At 37.9% G+C, this 13,478-nt stretch overlaps 2 protein-coding genes across 21 annotated transcripts in view; both read left to right on the top strand.

Annotated features, from left to right (window-relative positions):
• The window catches only part of LOC130076115 (NLR family CARD domain-containing protein 3-like), a 42,189-nt gene extending 40,867 nt beyond the window's left edge, over positions 1-1,322 (top strand). For all 17 annotated transcript variants that reach the window (XM_056241057.1, XM_056241067.1, XM_056241059.1 and 14 more), the window contains 2 exons: positions 646-816; positions 972-1,322. In XM_056241057.1, the coding sequence (XP_056097032.1) occupies positions 646-816; positions 972-990 (190 nt within the window). In that variant the 3' untranslated portion in view covers positions 991-1,322. The remainder of the gene's footprint in view (positions 1-645; positions 817-971) is intronic.
• A 1,783-nt stretch (positions 1,323-3,105) lies between these two features.
• On the top strand, positions 3,106-12,864 carry zfyve27 (zinc finger, FYVE domain containing 27). 4 transcript variants are annotated; one of them, XM_056241082.1, is made up of 14 exons: positions 3,106-3,258; positions 3,707-3,937; positions 4,100-4,170; positions 5,446-5,632; positions 5,711-5,806; positions 6,606-6,718; positions 7,596-7,717; positions 8,068-8,139; positions 8,587-8,607; positions 8,805-8,825; positions 11,551-11,692; positions 12,346-12,392; positions 12,484-12,565; positions 12,653-12,864. In XM_056241082.1, exons 2-14 carry the CDS (start codon positions 3,708-3,710, stop codon positions 12,718-12,720), a joined length of 1,272 nt encoding a protein of 423 aa, XP_056097057.1. In that variant the 5' UTR covers positions 3,106-3,258; position 3,707; the 3' UTR covers positions 12,721-12,864. The 4 variants fall into 4 exon arrangements, with proteins under 4 accessions (XP_056097057.1, XP_056097056.1, XP_056097059.1 ...); XM_056241081.1 differs by lacking the exons at positions 8,587-8,607; positions 8,805-8,825 and adding an exon at positions 9,822-9,875; XM_056241084.1 differs by lacking the exon at positions 8,805-8,825.
• The last annotated feature ends 614 nt before the right edge of the window (positions 12,865-13,478 follow it).

Raw genomic sequence — 13,478 nt, 5'->3', positions numbered from 1 at the left:
GATCAAAAACCTGTTGCACACAATCTGCTACTCTCCTTCTGTTGTCTGGTTGATGGTTTATAGTTTCTTTAGCAAGTAAAAGGCAAGTATAATTTTAAAGCGTGTCCCTTCAGCTCGTGGGTCATGTGACTTTTTGCTGTGAAATCTTTACGTATTTTTAAGTAAACATAAGAATAACCTTTATAATGTTAGTAATATTTCAAGATGATCATTTTCTGGACGGAAGCAACTTAACTTTACTTGATTATCCATACATCTTTAAAAAAAAATCATGTTCAAATGTATCAAATATGATCATCAGGCTTTTGAGGAAGGTTTATTAGTTTATCTCTCAATCATCATTGTATTGCATTACATTATATGTTTTAAAATTACAGAGCTTTGATCATAAAACAAAGCATTTAAATATCATCTTACAAAGACATGTTATTGGCAGATATAGAGTAATGACTGATATTTATATGCATTTTATGTCAGTGGTTCTCAACTCTGGTCCTGGGGATTTATTTAAATGTTTTATTACACTCTCACGATAATTTGCCCTGTTTAGTAAATCTGGCCCTTAGTATTTAATATCTCAGTCTCTCTGTGGTTTTGTAGTTCCTGCTGAACGGAGAGATTAAAGTGTGTGTTGTTGTTCTACAGGTTGAGATGTTGTGAGATCACAGATGAAGGTTGTGCTGCTCTGACTTCAGCTCTGAGATCAAACTCACACCTCAGAGAACTGGATCTGACATGGAATAAAATAGGAGATGCAAGTGTGAAGAGTCTCTCTGCTTTAAAAGATAATCCACATTATAAACTGGAGACATTGAGGTAAGTATTGATTCATATCATATAATATAATAATGTCACTTGAACTAGTCAATCCTCTGAACAGATGTGTCAGTAATGCATGTGTTACTGTCTGTGTTTTATTTTACTGACAGATTTGATGACTTCAGTGACGGATATGATGATTTTAGTGACAGTGATGATGAATTCTGGTGAATATGGAGCCACTATAGAGACATCATCATCAACACTGAAGTCACGTGACCTTTACTGGATTTACTGTATATAAATGTACATTCATTTTTTTGTATAATATCTAATAAAGTCTTCCTCTCATTTATATATTAGTGAATTGGTGTTTTTTATCAGCCGTCTCCGTGAAGTGAGCAGCTCAACACACTCACTACATTAACAGTAATGAACTTCAGAGCCGAGTTTCATCTGTGTTTCGGGGAACTGGATGTTTAATCGGGTTTAATGATGATGATGCTTATAATGTCTTTGTCAAAAGTCTTCCTGAGATTTGATTGAAGCTCATCTGAAGAGGATATTTGCCATTGTCACATTGTTTTTGTTCTGTCTTTGTGTTGGTGTGTGTGAAAGTCATACGGTTATGATTAAGATGCAGATTTGTGTCATCACATGATCACTGCGAGTTAGCCTATATTATCTCTTCAGAAACAGCCAGTGCTACACCATGACTAAACTAAATCAGTTATTCCTTTCAGCACAAACAACATTTTTATATGTAAATTAGGCTAATTCTATCATATCTTCATATACATTAAAGTAAGCGATATTTGCTCTTGGAACAGAATTGTAGATGCTTGTAAATTTACAATTGAATTGTGATTAAACAAATGTCGGGAAGGAGCGTTAATCGCGTATATTTTCAGATATATCCCACACAATCTCAGCAAACAGTCAAACTAATAGTTAATATTGTAGCCGCAAGAAAATAACCCGAGCAATAATAACACGAGTGAACATCAGTTTATCGGTTATCTTCGGGGTCTTTTTAATGACTTTTGCTCAAATTAATAAAAAAAGAATCTTTGTCCAAATGGTATGAAACTTTCTACGGCTCTCAACACTTTCTAGATCTAAAAAAATAAATAAAATTGGAACGATATCTGTTTTTATGTTAGCGTGAATAAAATAGTGACACTAGTTGTCTTCGGGGTCCCTGGAGACCCAGCATAGTAAATATACAGAATTCATCATCAAAATCAGAAACAACGCAGGACACACAGACAGAAATAAAGTGGCACACTTCCAACAATGCAGAAAACATCCACATTGTAAATTTATTATGCTTACCACACGCACACACACACACGCACACGCACACACACACACACATAGAGGAATACATTTTTTAGACTATAAAAACTGTTCTCTTATCATTTGTAAAATAAAATCATCCAAAATGCAGAACCACCACAAAAATAAATTGGTGACACTGACACATTGAAAATGTGCACACACACACACACACACACACACACACACACACACACAGGAATACATTTGTAAGGCTATAAAAATCTCATTTGTTATTGCTGTTCATGTTCATGTCATGTATTTTTACTCAATGTATATAACTGTTCATTTCTGTTAATTTTTGTTCTGTTACAGTTAGAACTGAAATGTTGATTAAAATTGTAAAATTATATTAAAAACAGATGATTGAAATAAATGATCATATCTAAACATTTATCTTTGAAACATCTTGTTCAGGTTTGATTCTAATCATATAATGTAACATTATTGAAAAACTTTTTTCAGTACAAAAATTGCTAAACTTTGACAAAGTATTTTTTGTTGTTGTTATTATAATTGTGATTTTATAATATTTGGGTATGAATCCAACTTGTGAAAAGATATCTTTTGGTTAGTCAAATAGCATATAGTGGAGCTCTATAGCCATCTAGTGGTTAAAGTGATTTTTTTTAAAATAAACATTTTATTTATTTATTTATAGAAATTTAATTTTTTTTGTAAAAATGTAAAATTTTGTAACAGAAAATTATTCTGTTACAAAATTAAATGTTATTGTCAGGGGCCCCTGGAGACCCCAAAGATAACTAGTGTCTGCACAAATGAAGATAATACATGGGTTAAAAAAATAAGTTAAGCTTTAAAATGTCACAGAACACACAAATAGAAGATATAATAGAAAAAAAGGTATAATGCAGATGCTGCTCACAAATGTGTCCTTTAAACTTATGTAACAGAAAATAACAGAATAGATCCGATCGATGTGATCGGCTCTCTTCTCCTCTTCCTGACAATCATCGCGCTCTGACATCTACACTTCTGCCTGCGAATTGCGGAAGCAGGAGTCGGTGGACAGGCGGTAATAAAGTGTGTTTATATATATTTGTAAGAGGATTAATCTATTATTTATCCATCTTTTTTAACATTAAAGACTGTTTTGATGACTCTGTAGCGGGAAGAAGACACTGTTTGAAGGATTTAAAGGTATGCCATTGTCTGTTGTGTTTTCTTCTGGTTGATGTTTATATGACGTGTTTATTAATATTCACCTTTTATTACTCATAACTTACATACCTAAGAAGTTAATGTGTTATTGTTTTAAACATGGTCGTCAGTTGTGTTAAAATCAATTTAACATCAAATGAAATGACTCTGTTCATATATTTTAAAGCATCAGAAGTTAGTTTTTTTTCTGGTTGTGATCCAGTCAGATCTGCTCACCTTTATTTATATAACTCTATATATTACATTGTTTCAAAGCAGCTTCACAGTAATATATAAGTCTACTGGATTTGACATTGCTGATATGATTAAGATTTAAATTAGGCTTTCTAGGCAGGAGTCAGTTGTAATTTCATCCACAGATGTGAGTCTCTTGACTGTCACGTGTGTGCAGAGATAAACACAGTGTTGATGTTCTCTGATCTCCCAGCATGCAGTGCGCAGCCTCCTCTCCTCATGAGCTCCCGCAGACGGGCGGCGATCGGGCCAAACTCACTCAGCTCCCCGCCAAGGACTCGTCCTCCATAGACAGCGCCTCTGAGCTGGGCGGCCCCAGAGCGCTGACCTTTGACCTGCTGAACATGGTGATCTGCTTCAAGCGGATGGCCATCTTCCTGGAGCCCGTCACAGACACGCTGGAGGTGCTGCGGTTCCTGCTCGGGTGAGACACGGCCCTTACAAATCACACTGACAACTGCACATCTCGCACTGCTTCTGTACTTTAGGTGACCGTATCATGTGACTCTCATTAGAAGGCTTTTGTTTTTGTTCCAGCCAGTTGTGAAACGCATCTGTGAGTTGTTTGTGCTGCTGTGTGTTTTAGGTGGAGGATGCCGCTGTTCTCCCTGTCGAGCTGCGTTCTGCTCAACATCCTCTTCCTCACACTGAGTGAAGGTGAGACACCAGTAGAAGCCGTAAATGTGCTCAAATATTCTCACACAGGAACAGTTATGGCATAATAAGTGAGGTGAACCCTATAAAGCCGACTGTATTATACTTGATACACACGTTTCTAAGGGCTTTAAATGATCAACATGATGTTGCACTCAAACTACTACATGCCTTCTGTCGTCTGATTGATACTTTATATTCTTTAGCAAGTAAAGGGCCTTAAATATAATTGTTCTATGTAATTCCTTCAAGTTGTGGTTCTTGTGTCTTTTTGCTGTGAAATATAAAATGAGTTTCATAAACTAAATGTGAGAATATCTTTAATTTGTTAGTAATATTTCAAGATGATCATTTTCTGGACTGAAGTGACTTGATTATCTATAAATATTTTTTTTATAGAAAAATCATGTTCAAATGTATCCAATATGATCGTCAGGCTTTTGAGGAAGCTTTATTTGTTCATCTCTCAAATATCATTGAATTGCATGACATTATATGTTTTAAAACTACAGAGCTTTGATCATAAAACTATCATTTGATATCATCAGATATAGAGTGATGACTGATATTTATATGCATTATGTAAGTAGTCTGCTATACTGTTATAAAGATTGATTTACATTAGTGATCAGATCAGAAATTCTTCTTACTTTTTGGCAATATAAATATCAGCAACTGCACGAAATTTCATATTTTTGCTCAGTTTGGGCCTGTGAATAAAACTGAGGTGTTTTCCCCGTACATATTCTCACTATATCCGACTATATGAGCCATAAAAGCCTGATGATGTCAAATATGATGCTCAACAACAAACTTTTTTTATGTCCTTTTTTATTTGGTCTAATTCTGAAATATTTAATGTCAGGCATTCCAGGGTAAAGATGACCTTTAGTTGCTTACCTTCTCCTGTACAGTTGATAGATTACATAACATTTCATTGCATTAATATAAACATAAAAAACTAAATATAATACAGTGTGATCAGGACAGAAAGCTGAAAATGTTTTTTGTGATCATATCCATATGACTGCATGTCATCAAGCTTATTACGCGTCTGCTTTCCAAAACAAATGCACTTTCAATATTTATTTAACTTTAAATGATTGCATTAGGTGAGAAGAAAAAGCGTAGAGTGAGAAGTGTAACATGAGTCTAGAAGAGCTATGCTATAACAGTCGATTATACAGATTAGCGCTCGTTATATGAAACTCAGAATGGAGTGATCATGAGAGATGCAGAATAAAGAGGAGATAAACGCACGGTTCCCTGTGTCTGCAGGCGCGTGGGTCTCTCTGCTGCTGCTGGCGGCCTCTGCTCCGGCTCTGCTGGGATACCTTGGCAACCGTTGCCAGGGCGCGACCAGCGAGATGGCGGTTCAGAAGAAGAGACACCATGCGGTCCAGCGGCGAGACCTGCAGACGGTCCACATGAGCAAACAGGAGGCCATGCTGGAGGTCAAGGGCATGTGAGTGAGCAGGACTGTGGCATGAGGGATGACATCAGCACTGAGACTGAGAGATGAAGGCGTGTGTGTGTGTTACAGGCTGAAAGGGATAGAAGACGTTTTGACCCAGGCGTGTGTGTGTGCAGAGTCTGTGTATAAAGTGTTTCACTGGGAGAGCCACGCCGTGTCCTCCATGTGAGTATCGCACAGATGCACCCATGATCACAAGCTCTGATCTTCCTCTGGGGAAATGGACCATCAGAGTTGCTGCCAAAATAGTCCATTTTTTGTACTTTAATGTTAATTCAGTGAAATTACGATAACTTGGTAGAAACTACCACTGTCCACAAAAACACTAAGAATATATCATATTATTATCATCATATTATTAAAAGTTCTATTTGAGTGGTTTTAATGAGTAAAGTTTGATGACAAACTTTGATGTTGGCTTGACAAAGACAGGTCTGAAAGGTTCAAATCACTTTGAAAAGCTTGAAGTTTAAAGGTTTTACTCAGGGGAAAAAAGTCAGAGAATCTTACTAGAATGTTTTAGCCTGTTGCTAGCATTAATTAGCACTAGCGCTGCATCCAAAATAAAAGTTTGTGTTTTTACATAACATATGTGTGTGTGCTGTGTACAATTATTTTGTATATACAAATACTCACACATGCATGTATATATTTAAGAGTTTTTTTGTTTATATAAAAAATGTATATATGTATCTATCATTTAGATGCGATTAAGTAATCATTGTCCAGCACTAATTTAAATTGCCAAAAAGTAAGATGGGCAAGCACGCGCACAGAGGGCTGGGTGTCAGAAGGCGCGTCCCCTGAGTTTTAAAGGGTCCTTTCATGCCCTTGTACAAAGTCCTGATTTTGTTTTGGGGGTTTACTAGAATATGTTTACATGCTTTTACCGAAATGTGCTGTGATTGGTTAGCGCGTGTTTGGAAAATGTCTTCCGTGATATGATAAGTGTGTGTGTGTGTAGGTTTTACGGTTCTCTCCTGACTGCTCTTTTCCTGCTGTGTGCGGTCCCGGTGGGTTTGAGTCTGTCTGTGCTCAACAGCGCCCTCTTCCTGTGGAACAGAGATTTCTGCAGAGGTCAGTGAAGCCTCAGGCATGTCAATACCAAGGGGGTAATCCATCGACCGTAAGTTGAAGCCGGCCGGGTGCCGCCATGTTGTAGCAGAACTTCACTTGCGTTAGCATTTCCATTGACTCCCATTCATTTCGGCGTCACTTTGACAGCGAATAACTTTACATCTGAGGCGTTTAAAGACTCCATTTGTCCATAATTTATTTCTAAAGAAACACAACAATGTATAAAGGGCTCCATTACCTTCTATGTTACACTATGGCCCCGTAGAAACAGTTTTAGTAAAAATAGGCTAACGATTGCGTCATAACCACTCGACTCTCTGTCGCGCTGTACAGAAATTACCGTACAGACAGGAGGAGAAGCTCGCAGGCGATCGGGGGGACGTCCCGTCAAGGGAGAAGCCCATAGATAATGAGTCCATAAAAGCAACGGAATACTTACTCCTGCTCACTCACGCCAATGAACTCTTTGCTCAAGTTCCCCGTCTTTGCAAGATTAACGTTGGCAATTTTCACGCACAGCTACTAGAAGATTTACGTCTGTCAGACAGGTTGCTCACGTCATCAAGCTTAGTTTGAGTCGGTTTGAGTCTGCGCGTCAGGAACGGAAGTGCTCAGAAATCGCTAAAAATGGGCTTCAACTGTCTCAACTGAGTTCCAATGAGATGGCTCTGTCCACCTCTTATACTGTCTATGGTCAATACAAAACTGTACATTTGGTCATGTGGTCTCTTGTCTGAGTGGGCGTTTCTTGACCAGAGGAAGCCTCCGTGTGGACCAGATGTTACACTGATAGTCAAATATAAATGAATACACACACATTACACATCAGTTTCATTAAACTAGACATTTTCACCTGATTTCCTTTCTCTCGCTCTAGTTCTTCTGGAGCTGAAGGAGTTTGTTTTCCCGAGTCGGGTCGACTCCGTGGAGGAAACCGAACCATGTGACCCAGATCAGGCGATCCTGCTGGAGCGCACGCCCACTCCATCCAGTGTGGAGGTGAAAACATACACACACTTGCTACAACTGTAAAACACATCTGGATGACGGATTATTTTCTGTCTGTGCTACTGCGTCCAGATGTCCATTTAAGGTGATGATACACAGGGCAACTTTTTGAGCAATGTTGCTGGGCAATGTTGCTGTCAACGGGCAACCACGTGAGACACAGGGCCCACAACCGACCTAAATTATCCAGATAGAAATGTATTGCTCATTTTCAATGGGAAAGTGCCCAAGCAACAATCGCTCGGCAAGATTGCCCAGCAACATTGCTCAAAAAGTTGCCCTGTGTATCATCACCTTTAGAGTCCAGATTGACTAATTCTGTGATTGTACTTCCTGTTCAGGATCTTTCACCCGGCAACATAGAAGAGGCAGAGGAGGCGGAGCCTGACGATGAGTTTAAAGACGCTATAGAGGTTAGAAAAATGTCTATCTATCTATCCTCTGTCTATTTATATTCTGTGTATCTTTCTATCTGTCTATCTATTTATCTTCTGTCTGTCTGTCTGTCTATCTTTCTATCAATCTATCTATCTATATATCTATCTATCCTCTGTCTATCTATTTATCTTCTGTCTTTCTATCTGTCTGTCTGTCTGTCAATCTGTATATCTATTTATCTATCCTCTGTCTATCCTCTATCTATTTATATTCTGTCTATCTTTCTTTCTATCTGTCCATCTATCCTCTATCTATTTATCTTCTGTCTATCTATCTATCTATCTATCTATCTATCTATCTATCTATCTATCTTCTGTCTGTCTGTCTATCCATCTATCCATCTATCTTATGTCTGTCTATCTATCTGTCTCTGTTTTCTGCTTCTGACATGTTTTCCTATTTCTGCTGTTTGCCTACTCAAGGAATCTCAGCTTGTGTTGCCGGTAAGTCGCTCCCTCTAGTGGTGTGGAGACTTATAGCATTAACAGACTGTGTGCAAATATTGTTTGTGTGTGTGTGTGTGTGTGTGTGTATGTGTGAACATAAGTGTAGATATGAGCCTAATCATTAACCAAGCAGATTTAGTTGTGTATGTGTGCGTGTACATGCCTGACCTCTGACCTCTACTCTGCTCTCGAAGGAAACTCCTCTGGCTTTAGTGGTGAGTAATAGAGTAACTGAGAGCATTTTGTGTTTGAGTAAATCCTCAGTTGCTCTAAGTGAGTAAAGAAACAGCCTGGTCTGAACTGTGTGTGTGTGTGTGTGTGTGTGTGTGTGTGTGTGTGTGTGTGTGTGTGTGTGTGTGTGTGTGTGTGTGTGTGTGTGTGTGTGTGTGTGTGTGTGTGTGTGTGTGTGTGTGTGTGTGTGTGTGTGTGTGTGTGTGTGTGTGTGTGTGTGTGTGTGTGTGTGTGTGTGTGTGTGTGTGTGCGCATGTTTTTGCATCAATGTAAATGCTCTGAATGCATGTGCACATGTTTATGTATGCAAGATGTGGATATTAGTGTATGATTGTTAGATTTTAGTCTGCCATTATAGGGTGCATCTCACAAAACCTGAAGGAAAGTAATACTTCACCATATAATTACAAAAAAATAATAATAATAATATATTGCTTAACAAAAATTATGCACTTTTTAAGGACTAATAGTTTATTTGACATTATTTTCGTGTCAATTATGCACACAAAAAAATTCGGTACTCTGTTTTCTTTAAGCTGAATATAATTTATTTAATTTTGATTATGTGGTGAAATGTGACCCGGAATATCGTTTGTGAGATTCACCTGTATGTCTTGACTGTGTTCAGTTGTGAATTTAAATTCAGATGCATCTCATTTAACTCAGGACCTCCAAATACATTTACATTTAATCATTTAGCAGACACTTCTATCCAATGCGACTTACAAATGAAGAGAGCAATAGAAGCAATCAAATCAACAATAGGGCAACAACTGCTGTAAATAAAAAAATAAGTTAATAGAATATAAATAAAAGAGAATAGCAAGAATTCAAATTGATGGGTCAAGTGTTGACTTTATGAAACCTGCAGTTGACCTTGACATCCAGACCTAATTATTTTTAAAGAATAAAAATGTAATGTATTTTGTAATAGGGGTCATGACTGTTGTAAAAGTGTCCGGCCCGTGTTTTGAATGTAGGTGTGGCGTGTACCCTATTTGCTACCAAAGATTCGGAGATGGAGAGTCCGTAAGGTGCCCGTACACATCATGATCTCTAGGTGTCCTGACTTCTAACCACACCCCCCTCTTGCCTTTATTCATTTCGGTGGCTTCTATTAACAGTGATGTCACAGGAAATGGTTACCCGTGACACTTTCTTCAGGTTCAGATTAAGGTTGATAATTAAAACAATATTTCTTTTGTGAGGTTCAAACTCATGCTAAAATTATTTGGGAATGTCCACTAACAATCACAGTGAGGAGTTGGGCTGATTTATTGTCCATTTAAGAGGTACAAAATGCATTCACGAATGTGTCCAATTTGGCATCTGAATTGAGCAATTGACCTGAAACGTGCCCAACGTTCACTAGAGCCTGTATTTGGAGGGCTAGTGGTGTTATAATGGTGTTAAGTGCTGTAGGGCACAGAAATCTGAGACCTCTCGCCAGTCATCGGATGACTGCAAGAAGTGAAGCTCAGCAGCAACAAACATGGGGTCAGATTTACAGAAGTCGCCACATGTGCCGGGGTTCCTCTGTTTGTAATGACTTGAGTAAATCTGATCTCTAAACCCAGAGCCCTCTACATACAGAACTAACAGCGAGAGAAAACCTTCACACGAGGACCGTGAGCCGTCAAAAGTAAAGGGCACTGATTTATGTATGTGGGTCAATGACACATCGAAGAACGATCTGGTTTAAAACGCATGTGCCATGTTCATATGTTTTTCCGAACCATTTGCAATTAATGTTTTGAATATATTGTAAATCACGAATCCATGTTTTCTTGGGTCATGCTATTTAATGTGCAAATAATAAAAAGGTCAAATTGGATGAAATATATATTTTTATCACTTACCTAAAGGGATAGTTCACCTAAAAATTAAAAAATTAAAATTCTGTAATTAATTAGTTCCAAACCTGTAAGACTTTTGTGAATCTTCGGAGCGCAAATGAAGATATTTTTAATGAAATCTGAGAGATTTCTGCCCCTCCATTGACAGGCTATGCAACCACCAGTTTCAAGCCCCATAAGATTGTAAAGACATCATTAAAGTAATCCCTGTGACTCCAGTGCGTTTGGAGATTCATATTTTGTAAATAAAGTGGAAAATTATGTGTTTTGCACAAAGCACTCGTGTCGCTACATAAAAAAATTACTTTAATGATGTCTTTACTACCTTTCTGGTGCTTAAAACTGGTAGTTGTGTAGCCTGTCAATGGAGGGGCAGAAATCTCTCAGATTTCATTAAAAATATCTTCATTTGTGTTCTGAAGATTAACAAAAGTCTTACAGGTTTGGGACGACATGAGGGAGAGTAATTAATGACAATTTTCAGTTTTGGAAGAACTGTCAATTTAAGACTGTTATAGCTGAGTGTAGTCAGACAGACTGACTTTTTAAAGACTTTTTTTGACCAAAAAAATAAAAATATTATACATGTATAGAATGCTCATTTTAAAACGTGCATTCAGATGATTCTTTAATCATTTAATGAACTAATCAGTCTGGTGAAAAATGAACATCATTGACCCATATATGTCAGTGTTATTTAAAGGTTTCATGCAGGTTCTGTCATGTGGAGGTGAAGTGGAAGATCTTTTGGTGTCGAGCTGAGCATGAGAGCTAATGGGTTCTGTCTCTTCTCATCTGTACAGAAGTTGAATATGATTCATTTATCGTTGTGTGTATACGTGTTTATTTATAGGATGACGAGGACGTGTCTTCTGTTGTTCCTGAGTTTGACACCATCTCTGATAACGGGTTGTTGAGCAGAAACGAGCCCATCCGCAGTAAAGTGTCCAAACTTACTGAAAAACTGCGCAAGCGGGTCCCTACCAACGCCACCGGTTACTACGGATCTCTTTATACTTTGTGTTTCACCTTGTTTATTATTCAGTCATGTGAAAAAGAAAGTACACCCTTTTGAATTCTATGGTTTTACGCATCAGGATTTAATAAAAATCAACTGGACGTTATTAGGTCTTAACATTACGTAAATACAACCTCAGATGAACAACAAGACATGACACATTACACTGTCAATATATATTTAACAAAAATAAAGCTGAAATGGAGAAGCCATGTGTGACAAACTAAGTACACCCTATGATTTAATAGCTTGTAGAACTTCAGTTCATTGAGGTTTGCGGGCATATGTTTACGCACCGCTTCTCTCAAGGTCCCGCCACAGCATTTCAATCAGTCTGGATTTGTAACACCTTGATTATTTTCTTTTTCAGACCTTCTGTTGTAGATTTTCTGGTGTTCTTGGGATCATTGTCCTGTTGCATGACCCAGTTTTAGCCGTCGGGACAGATGGCCTCACATTGATTTGTAATATGTCATGTGTTGTTGTATTTACCTAATTTAAGACCTGCCTAGGATCAGATGATACTTTATTATGTCCTGATACGTAAAACCATGGGATTCAAAAGGGTGTCGTTTCTTCTTTCCATGACTCTCTCTCGTTATAACCGTATTGTCTTTTGTTCTTCCTCAGGAAACTGTTTCCAGTGCAATTCAGCGTTTTCTGTTTTAAAGAAAAGGGTATGGCTTCTGATCCTCTTTCCGTTGAACATGCTTTCCCATTTCAATTGTGTGTGATATTGTTTCACCGATAACCACTTTATTTTTCTAGAGGAACTGCAGTAACTGTGGTGCCAGTTGTTGTTCCCGCTGTTGCTCGTATAAAGTGTTCAAATCCAGTATGGGAGCCACAGGTATGAGTGGGACATGTGAATTTGGCAAAGAATGTTTTATTTAAGATGGTTTTACACTGTGCTTTTTTCCCCTCTCTGAATCTTTAGCTCCCGAAGCCCAAAGAGAGACTGTGTTTGTTTGTTCTATGTGCAATACTTTCCTCAGCACCAAGTAGGATTGGTCATCATCCTGAAAAACTCTTCCACCATTGCAATCCTGTAAGAGAAACTAGGGGTGGACCACAAGATGGCGGCTTCAGTGTTTCTTGATGTTTCTTTCGTTCTATCTGGAGCATTTCACATGGAGAACCAACATCCTGCACCTTTTCGGTTTCTTCAACTCTTTTCTTGCGGTTCCTCAGAGTATTATTTTCTCTGTTCAAAATTCGTGACCCCCTATCTTTGCGTTTAATGGTGACCTTTTTCTTTGGAATATGCTGCTTTCCCCAGCCAACTCTAATATATCAAGATTGGTTGGTTTATTTGGACCTCACCTTGCTGCGGTATCAGATGCTGTAGTTTCATCAACCCTTATTATAACATCACTTTCCAGAACTTGAGCCCTGGTGGGAAATCAGGTTAATATCCGGGGCCCTGTTCATCTATGATATAATATCATCGTATAAAGGAAAACAAGACCATATAAATGATGTTGGTCATTTTTTTATCATTGCATTGGATGGTAAAAGCAATGGATCTGAGCATTTCAGAAGGTTTATATTGTTTCACGTAATTTCAAATCTGATTAGTTGAGTTGACATCAATGGTTTATGAAGAAAATACATTTTATTTCTCTCATAAACCTGTTGACTTAACTCCTGTTACGATTCGTAAACCTTCTGCTAGCTGCTTACCTGCTTTATCCCGTGATTGTTGATTTATATAATTTATTTGTGTGCTTTTTTTTTATCTGGAAAATGTTTATTTATAAATG

Source organism: Rhinichthys klamathensis, unplaced genomic scaffold, assembly GCF_029890125.1.
Source record: "Rhinichthys klamathensis goyatoka isolate OS25496 unplaced genomic scaffold, OSU_Roscu_1.1 h1tg000628l_1, whole genome shotgun sequence".
Taxonomy (NCBI): Eukaryota; Metazoa; Chordata; class Actinopteri; order Cypriniformes; family Leuciscidae; genus Rhinichthys; species Rhinichthys klamathensis.
This window is presented reverse-complemented; position numbering and strand designations above follow the sequence as displayed.